General features: G+C 42.4%; 1 protein-coding gene across 1 annotated transcript; it reads left to right on the top strand.

Moving 5' to 3' along the window:
* The first annotated feature begins 9,419 nt into the window (after positions 1–9,419).
* Positions 9,420–9,636, top strand: LOC138437957 (large ribosomal subunit protein eL39-like). The gene has a single exon (XM_069586132.2). It carries the CDS (start codon positions 9,474–9,476, stop codon positions 9,627–9,629), a length of 156 nt encoding a protein of 51 aa, XP_069442233.1. The 5' UTR covers positions 9,420–9,473; the 3' UTR covers positions 9,630–9,636.
* Positions 9,637–9,950: the final 314 nt, after the last annotated feature.

Here is a 9,950-nt window from a genome sequence, read left to right as displayed (position 1 = left end):
AGATTTTAGGAAGTTCCATACTTGAGGTCAAGGAGGATGAGGGGAGGACAAGACTCAGTTCGGTTCAGTTGCTCAGTTGTGTCTTTGCGACCCCATGGACTTAAGCACACCAGGTTTCCCTGTCCATCACCAACTCCCAGAACCTGCTTAAACACATGTCCATAGAATTGGTGATGCCATCTAACCATCTCATTCTCTTCCCTTTCTCCTGCCTTCAATCTTTCCCAGCATCAGGATCTTTTCAAATGAATCAGTTCTTCGCATAAGGAGGCCAAAGTATTGAGAGTTTAAGCTTCAGCATCAGTCCTTCCAGTGAATACTCAGGATGGACCTCTAGGATGGACTGGTTGGGTCCGTTTGCAGTCCAAGAGTCCTCCAACAGCACAGCTCAAAAGCATCAATTATTTGGTGCTCAGCTTGCTTTATAGTCCAACTCACATCCATACAGGACTGCTGGGAAATAGCTTTGACTAGATGGACCTTTTGCTGGTCTCTGCTTTTTAATATGCTGCCTAGGTCGGTCATAGCTTTTCTTCCGAGGAGCAATGGTCTTAATTTTATGGCTGCAGTCAACATATGCAGTGATTTTGGAGCCCAGAAAAATAGGCTCACTGTTTCTGTTGTTTCCCCCTCTTACTTGCCATAAAGTGATGAGACTGAATGCCATGATCTTAGATTTCTGAATGTTGAATTTTAAGCCAGCTTTTTTACTCTCTTTCACCAAGAGGCTCTTTAGTTCTGCTTTCTTCCATAAGGGTGGTGGTATCTGCATATTTGAGGCTACTGATTTCTCCCCACAGTCTTTTGATTCCAGCTTGTGCTTCATCCAGTCCAGTATTTCTCATGATGTACTCTGCATATAAGTTAACTAGGGGTGACAATATACAGCATTGATGTACTCCTTTCTCAACTTGGAACCAGTCTGTTCAATGTCCGATTTTAACTGTTGCTTCTTGACCTGCATAGATTTCTCAGGAGGCAGGTCAGGTGGTCTGGTATTCTGATCTCTTGAATTTTCCTGTTTGTTTTGATCCACAGTCAAATGCTTTGTCAATAAAGCAGAAGTAGATGTTTTTCTGGAACTCTTCATTGATGATCTGTTCAGTTCAGTCGCTCAGTCATGTCCAACTCTGCGACCCCATGAATCGCAGCACACCAGGCCTTCCTTTCCTCCACCAGCTCTCAGAGTTCACTCAGACTCATGTCCATCGAGTCAGTGATGCCATCCAGCCATCTCATCCTCTGTCGTCCCCTTCTGCCCCCAATCCCTCTCAGCATCAGTCATTTCCAGTGAGTCAACTTTTCACATAAGGTGGCCAAAGTACTGGAGCTTCAGCTTTAGCATCATTCTTTCCAAAGAAATCCCAGAACTAATCTCCTTTAGAATGGACTGGTTGGATCTCCTTGCAGTCCAAGGGACTCAAGAGTCTTCTCCAACACCGCAGTTCAAAAGCATTAATTCTTCGGCGCTCAGCCTTCACAGTCCAACTCACATCCATACATGACCACTGGGAAAACCATAGCCTTGACTAGACGGGACCTTAGTTGGCAAAGTAATGTCTCTGCTGATGATCCAATGGATGTTAGCAATTTGATCTCTGGTTCCTCTGCCTTTTCTAAATCCAGCTTGAACATCTGGAAGTTCACGGTTCACATACTGTTGAAGCCTGGCTTGGAGAATTTTGAGCATTACTTTGCTAGCTTGTGAGATGAGTGCAATCGTGTGGTCTGGGGAAAGACTCAAGAAATTAAAGTCCCAATAGGAAAACATCCTGTTTTTAAAAATTTAAAGATTTAACGCAGCATGGTATTCCCCAAACTAATTTACTTACCAACTAAATTGTTGAACATGTACGAATAAAATTAAACTTAGAAAATGAGTAAGTGACCTTGAGTTGGGCAAGAGATTATTAAATATGACACCGAAAAGGTGTTCAACAAAAAAATGGGCATATTGGGTTTATCACTTTCCTTCAAAGGAATATGGTAGTCCCTGGAAGTCCAGTGGTTAGGACTCCATGCTTCCAATGCAGGGGCCCAGCTTCCATCCTGGTTGTGCAGCTTGGCCATGAAAAATACATGTATATACGCTGAGATACCACTTCACAGTTCAACTATAGGATGTCTGAAGATAATATGGTGTTCAGTTCAATTCAGTTGCTCATTCGCTGTGACCCCCATGAACTGCAGCACGCCAGGGCTCCCTGCCCATCACCAACTCCCAGAGCCCACCGAAACTCATGTCCGTTGAGTTGGTGATGCTATCCAGCCATCTCATCCTCTGTCATCCCCTTCTCTTCCTACCCTCAATCTTTTCCAGCATCAGGGTCTTTTCAAATGAGTCAGCTCTTCGCATCAGGTGGCCAGAGTATTGGAGTTTCAGCTTCAGCATCAGTCCTTCCAATGAACACCCAGGACTGATCTCCTTTAGGATGGATTGGTTGGATCTCCTTGCAGTCCAAGGGACTTAAGAGTCTTCAACACCACAGTTCAAAAGCATCAATTCTTCGTAATATGGTGACTAGTTCATAAACACTGCGTTATAGAATTGAAATTTACTAAGAGAGTAGAACTTAAAATGTTTTCAAAGAAAGCAGCAGTTGATAGGTGCTTTCATAATGTATCCAGTCACAATGTACACTTTATTATACAATTATGTTTGTCAATAATACCTCAATAAAACTTGGAGAAGGAAAAGATACCACTTCACAACTACTAGATTGTCTACAGAAATGTGAAGAAATCAGAGCCCTTTTACACTATTGGGCAGAGAAGGCGATAGCACCCCACTCCAGTACTCTTGCCTGGAAAATCCCATGGATGGAGGAGCCTGGTGCGCTGCAGTCCATGGGGGTCGCAAAAAGTTGGACACAACTGAGCGACTTCACTTTTGCTTTTCAGTCTCATGCATTGGAGAAGGAAATGGCAACCCACTCCAGTGTTCTTGCCTGGAGAATCCCAGGGACGAGGGAGCCTGGTGGGCTGCCATCTATGGGGTCGCACAGAGTCGGAAACGACTGAAGCAACTTAGCAGCAGCAGCAGCATATGGTATTGGGAATGTAAAATTGTGTAGCCATCTTGGAAAACGGTAGCAGTTCCTCAGTTACCATATGACCCAGCAAGTCTAATAACCTGAGAGAAACAAAATCATGCTCACAAAATTTGTACATGAATGTTTATAGGATCATTCATAACAGCCAAAATGTGGAAATAAAAGTCACAGATGATAAATAATGATATATCCATACTATGGAATATTAGCCATAAAAAAGAATGAAGTAGTGATATGTGCTACAACAGAAGTGAAGCCCGTCACAAAAGACTGCGTATTATATGATTCTATTTGTATAAAGCAGCCAGAACAGGGAAATCTATAAAGTAGGTAAGTGGTTGCTTAGGACTGGGGGAAAGGTGTTGAGAAATGGGAAAGTGGGAATAAGGATGTAATTGCTAAAGGATATAGGATTCCTTTTTGTGGTAATAAAAATATTCTAAAGTAACTAGTAATGGATGCATGTATCTGTGAATAAACTAAAAACTATTAAATCATACTTTGGAGGGAATTGGATGGTATGTAAATTACATCCCAATAAAATGGTTTTTAAAAAAAGACTGTTGTATAAGAAGAGGCCTGAGCAGTAGGCTGAGGTAAGATTATTTGTAGGCCATTATTAAGGATTTTGATCACAACACTTTTCTTTTGTTCTTCACAAACAGCTTGAGCAACAGGCCCTGAGATCTCAGACCCAGATTATTAAAATTGCCTCCTAAATTGTCTGACCCCTTGCCCACTGTTATCCATTTCAGTAGTTCTATTATCTAATGCTTCATAACAAACCACCCCTAAATTTAGTGACTTGGGACAATAAATTATTATGGTGTTGAGAGCTGACTGGCCTCAGCAAGGTGGACAGACACTGGAGCTTCTGTCTTCTGAAGACTGTTGGATCAAGATGGCTATTTCACTCACGTATCTGGTGCCTCAGCTGAGATGGTTGGAACTTTATATTCTTTGTTTCCACAAAATAAATATGTCTCAGATCCTAAAAGCAAAAGGGACTGGTGTATGTTTTGAGGCCAGTGAGAAAGAGGGACTTTAGAGAATGTTCAACTCTAAGCCTGTGGTGTGGAGAGACATTTAAATGACATTCTGTGGTAGCAATTCCAACAGACTAGAAAGCCATTCTGTCTGAGAAAAGGGTTTTGGATTGGGCAGTAGAAAAACACTTTGCCCTTAGCTGTAATAGACAAAAAGGAAAAGTGTTGCATGTGAGGATTCATTAATATTTTACTTTGTGTCTTAGGGAAACCAGCTCTTCATTTATATACTGATTTGGAACCAGGGATTGATTTTCATCAGATAAGATGGTGAATTTAACAAAGATGCGCTAGCTCCACAAGGACTGCTGGGTAAAATTATGAGTGAACCCAACAGGGCTCAGCGGGACAGCTTATCCTGTTCTCTTGCTGGTTTCAAACTTTAAACTATAGGGACTTCCCTGGGGGTCCAGTGGCTAAGGCTCCAAGCTTCCAACGCAAAGGCTATGGGTGTGATCCCTGGTCTGAGAAGTGAGATCCCACATGCCACACTGAAATAACTAATAATGTCATTTTTCCATTAGTCAAACCAAATTTTTCTATTCAGGGCCAAACCAGATGAAAGTAACAATACGGTTCCCTTTTATATGGAACCAAGTAATAGATATTATAGACTTTTCTGGTGGCTCAGTGGTAAAGAATCTGCCTGCTAAGGCAGGAGACCAGGGTTCAATCCTGGGTCAGGAAGATCCCCTGGAGAAGAAAATGGCAACCCACTCCAATATTCTTGCCTGGGAAATACCTTGAACAGAGGAGCCTGGCGGGCTACAGTCCGTGGGGTTGCAAAGAGTCAAGCACTGCTTAGCAACTAAACAACAACAGCAACAAATAGATGTTACTCATTTTTCTTTCCTTCATTTTTATACTTTTTGGGTTCTCTGATATATGGTTGTATTATAGACTTGTATACTCTTGTCCCTCCTTGTTTTTAAATTTTTTGGTGGAATTCGATTTAATATTTTACATGAGACATTAAAAAAATAACAAACCAAAGCAAATGTTATTTTTTTTTCTCACAACTTTCCTTTATGGTAGAATTTAAAATAGTATTATTTTACATTTCCCTCCCCTTTTCTCAGGCAATCATTCTTTAAGTACTGTAGATTATACTTCCTAAATATCTAATTCAAGCCCTTTTTGTATCTGCCCAAACCATCCTAATTCAGTGTCAGTACACTCCACTTGGGCTCTGCTACACTTCACCCGTCTCCCCGCCTTCACTGGCACTTGACTGCTGTCAGGTTTTTTCCCCAGAACTCTAATTGTATTTATCCTGTGTTCAGAATCCCTTTCTCTTGTGCTGTGTTGGCCAGAAAGGAAAACTCTGAATGAACTTTTTGGCCAACTCAAGATGCTGAAGTTGAAACTCCTTACCAGGTCACATAAATCTCTTAAGAGCTCCTTATTTAGTTAACACCTTTTGTTATGCCTGTGAAACAGTTGTTCATGCAAACTACACTATTTGTACTTCCCCAAGTGTATCTTGCGTTTTCTACCTCTTTACCTCTGTACACACTGCTCCAGCTTCCAAGAAAGACCTTCAGTTTGTCAGACTTACCAAATGGTGTGTAGTGGATCCGGCTGCTCACCAGTCAAAAGCCAATAAGCAGGCCGGGTTGGTGGAAAAGAAAGTTTGCTTTATTTCAGATGCCAGCAACTGAGGAGGCGGGGAGGGTGGCAGATGTCTGTCCAAAGGCCAACTCACTCCCCCTCTGACAAGTAGGGAGTGAGAGCCTTTCTAGACAGAAGAGGGGGCAGCTACATGCAGAAACGGCAGTCATCTCTAACAGCCACCTTCAAATCGGTCATCAGTGGCCTGACTAGCATCATTTAGGTTGTTTCAGGTACAGTTCATTTTCATTTCCAGGGTCCATTTGCTCCCATTTCTTTGCAGCCAATTCTCAGAATTGTAGCAGCTCATGTCCGGGGTAGACTCTGGTCATCGTGTAATTAGCTTCTCCACTTGGTGTTTCAGTATCTGGAAGACAGCTCGCAGGATATGGCTCAGAGTATTATCTATAGCCCTTGGAAAAAGCTAAAGGCCCTTGACTAGGTTTAATGACTATAACTATTTAGTCTCCTATGACTGTTTTCCTTTGTTTCAGCAGCATTTCTCACTTCTCTGATTAAACTTGTTATTAAACTAAAGTTATCCACAGACAAAAGGCACGCAGAGGACACGGGGGAGGGGGTGGTTGCAAGGACCATAGGGTCCTGCTCCGTTTCAAGACTAGCAAATATCAACTTTCAAGATACTCTTTTCTTTTTCTTATAAAACAAAGATTTTTTTTTTTAATTTCCACAACTCAGAGGTACACACACACATGCAGACACACAAAGAAAAATGATGATTCCTTTGGTGTTCCTTTATTGTTAACCATTGGATTTATTTGTCTACATACAGTCTGTTTCATCCATTAGACGTCTGAGTGGCAGGGACCATGTCTTACTGGACTTGAAATCCTCTGTGAGAATCCTGGTGTAAAATAAATTTAAAATAACTGTATAATTATTTTATATATTATATTAGAAATAATTTCTGTTTTACCAAGACTGAGCCTGAGAGAACAAGGCTTATCCAAAGTCTCTGAACTAGTAAATGGCAGAGCTGACACTCAGATATGAAATTTTTTATTCCAGATTTGGTGTCTTATCCACTGTATCTAGGGCTTCCCTAGTGGGTCAGCAGTAAGGAATCCACCTGCAATACAGGAGCTGCAGGAGACATGGGTTCAATCCCTGGGTGAGAAGGATCCTCTGGAGGAGGGCATGGCAATCCACTCAAGTATTCTTGCCTGGAGAATCTCACTGGCAGAAGAGCCTGGTGGGCTACAGTCCACAGGGTTGCAAAGAGATGGACATGACTGAAGCGACTTACCACACATGCACACATGCCACTATATCTAAGATATGGATGATATCTTACATTTTACTCAGTCAAGGAACACTTTTTTATGGTCTACTAAAGTGAAGAAAAACTAAAGAGCCTCTTGATGAAAGTGAAAGAGAGGAGTGAGAAAGTTGGCTTAAAGCTCAACATTTAGAAAACTAAGATCATGGCATCTGGTCCCATCACTTCATGGCAAATAGATGGGGAAACAGTGGAAACAGTGGCTGACTTTATTTTGGGGGGCTCCAAAATCATTGCAGATGGTGATTGCAGCCATGAAATTAAAAGATGCTTACTCCTTGGAAAGAAAGTTATGATCAACCTAGACAGCATAGTAAAAGGAGAGATATTACTTTGCCAACAAAGGTCTGCTTAGTCAAGGCTACGGTTTTTCCTGTGGTCAGGTATGGATGTGAAAGTTGGACTATAAAGAAAGCTGAGTGCAAAAGAATTGATGCTTTTGAACTGTGGTGTTGGAGAAGACTCTTGAGAGTCCCTTGGACTGCAAGGAGATCCCACCAGTCCATCCTAAAGGAGATCAGTCCTGGGTGTTCATTGGAAGGACTGATGTTGAAGCTGAAACTCCAATACTTTGGCCACTTGATGCGAAGAGCTGACTCATTTGAAAAGACCCTGATGCTGGGAAAGATTGAGGGTAGGAGCAGAAGGGGATGACAGAGGATGAGATGGCTGGATGGCATCACCGACTCAATGGACATGAATTTGGGTGGACTCTGGGAGTTGGTGATGGGCAGGGAGGCCTGGCGTGCTGCAGTCCATGGGGTCGCAGAGTCAGACATGAAAGAGCGACTGAACTGAACTGAATGCAAAATAAGATACAGACCTTCAGAATTCACTGGCTGGCCTGTGGTTAAAACTCTGGGCTTCCACTGCAGGGACCGTGGATTCAGCCCCTGATTAGGGAACTAAGACCCTGCATGCTGCACGGTGTCACTGGCCCACACCCTCCTCCAAAAAAGATACAGCCCTTGCCTTTGATATATAATGTTTAATATGGAATTATCTTTACCGTCGTGGAAGAAGAAAAAAAATATGCCTTCAATGGTTCATACTAATGAACCATTAGTAAATAATATATTGTTACCTTTAGGAAATAGGCTTTTTTCATATTAGACTCCACACCTTTCTTTTGCTTTTATCCCATCTGGTGACTAGGCCATTTCTGCATGTGTTTTCCTGGAAGCTTCACACGTCACTTTACTTACTAATTCTCATTTGCCACAAGGGTCATTCTGACTTTGATATTTTCGCGTGAATTCAACTTCTGCTTCACATTTTCAACTGAAATTCCAAAATGTTGAGATATACGAATTTATCATCTTCTGATTACCTTGGTTCTTTCTATCGTGATCTGGGCCTAGTACTCACTTCTGCTAGCCGCTGATAGATCACTGTTCTTTTCTCCCGCTCTACTCTATGCCGACTAGCCCTACGTGTGTGCTCAGTCGACAAGTTGTGTCTAACTTTTTGCAGGCCCGTAGGTTGTAGCTCGGAGAAAGCAATGGCAACCCACTCCAGTACTCTTGCCCGGAGAATCCCATGGACAGGGGAGCCTGGCGGGGTGCAGTCCATGGGGTCGTGAAGAGTCGGACTTTCTTGGCTAGAATCCAGCAGAAATCTTTATCCATCTAGCCCATTTTTGTTTTGCCAGTATTGGCGCCAGTGCTTAGGAAACGACAACAGTCCTGTTTCTAGATTCCCCAAGCAGAATTCTCCAGTGAAGGCAAGGAAGTGGTTTTCAGAGGAAAAGATAACTTCTCGACATGGAAGTATAGTAAATAGTAGAAGGGAATACAAAGTGTGGCTAGACTGACAATGAAATCCGTCGCTTGGGATCCAGACCACTTTTCCCTGTAGAGAGGCATTGGTCTGAAATGCAGCCAGAGGAAGCCTTTAAGTCCTGTATGGGGATATAAATAGATTTCGAAAGATTATTCTCATTTTTAAAGCCTTATATTCCAGCTTCTGAGAGTGCTTCTGAATGCTGTGTGAGAATGGAAATGTAGAATTAATATCAGAGGTTTATAGTATTACACTCTTATTGTTACCCTTTTCTTCTTGTTCAGTTCAGTTCAGTCGCTCAGTCGTGTCTGACTCTTTGCGACCCCATGAATTGCAGCACGCCAGGCCTCCCTGTTCATCACCATCTCCCGGAGTTCACTCAGACTCAAGTCCATCAAGTCCGTGATGCCATCCAGCCATCTCATCCTCTGTCATCCCCTTCTCCTCCTGCCCCCAATCCCTCCCAGCATCAGAGTCTTTTCCAATGAGTCAACTCTTTGCATGAGGTGGCCAAAGTACTGGAGCTTCAGCTTTAGCATCATTCTTTCCAAAGAAATCCCAGGGTTGATCTCCTTCAGAATGGACTGGTTGGATCTCCTTGCAGTCCAAGGGACTCTCAAGAGTCTTCTCCAACACCACAGTTCAAAAACAGTTCTTCGGCGGTTGAGTTCTCTACTCACCATGTCTTCTCACAAGACTTTCAGGATCAAGCGATTCCTGGCCAAGAAACAAAAGCAGAATCATCCCATTCCTCAATGGATTCGAATGAAAACTGGCAATAAAATCAGGTACAACTCCAAGAGAAGACATTGGAGAAGAACCAAGCTGGGTCTATAAGAAGTGGTCTGAACATGTGTGGCACACATGTTCAGACCACTTTTTTAAGCAGCCAAATCACAGTGAGAACATCACTACTGTAATGCTTGGCTCCTGATGTATCTTATTTCCTAACTATCAGTCTGAGACTCAGTAATAAATATGAAACGCTGAAAAAAAAAAACAACAAAAAACAGTTTTTCGGTGCTCAGTCTTCACAGTCCAACTCTCACATTCATACATGACCACAGGAAAAACCATAGCCTTGACTAGACGGACCTTAGTCGGTAAAGCAATGTCTCTGCTTTTGAATATACTATCTAGGTTGGTCATAAGTTTTCT

Source organism: Ovis canadensis, chromosome 1 (assembly GCF_042477335.2).
Source record: "Ovis canadensis isolate MfBH-ARS-UI-01 breed Bighorn chromosome 1, ARS-UI_OviCan_v2, whole genome shotgun sequence".
Lineage (NCBI taxonomy): Eukaryota > Metazoa > Chordata > Mammalia > Artiodactyla > Bovidae > Ovis > Ovis canadensis.
This window is presented reverse-complemented; position numbering and strand designations above follow the sequence as displayed.

Excerpts from the sequence above, each read along its gene's own strand:
- LOC138437957 (XM_069586132.2), top strand. The coding sequence starts at position 9,474 with ATGTCTTCTCACAAGACTTTCAGGATCAAGCGATTCCTGGCCAAGAAA.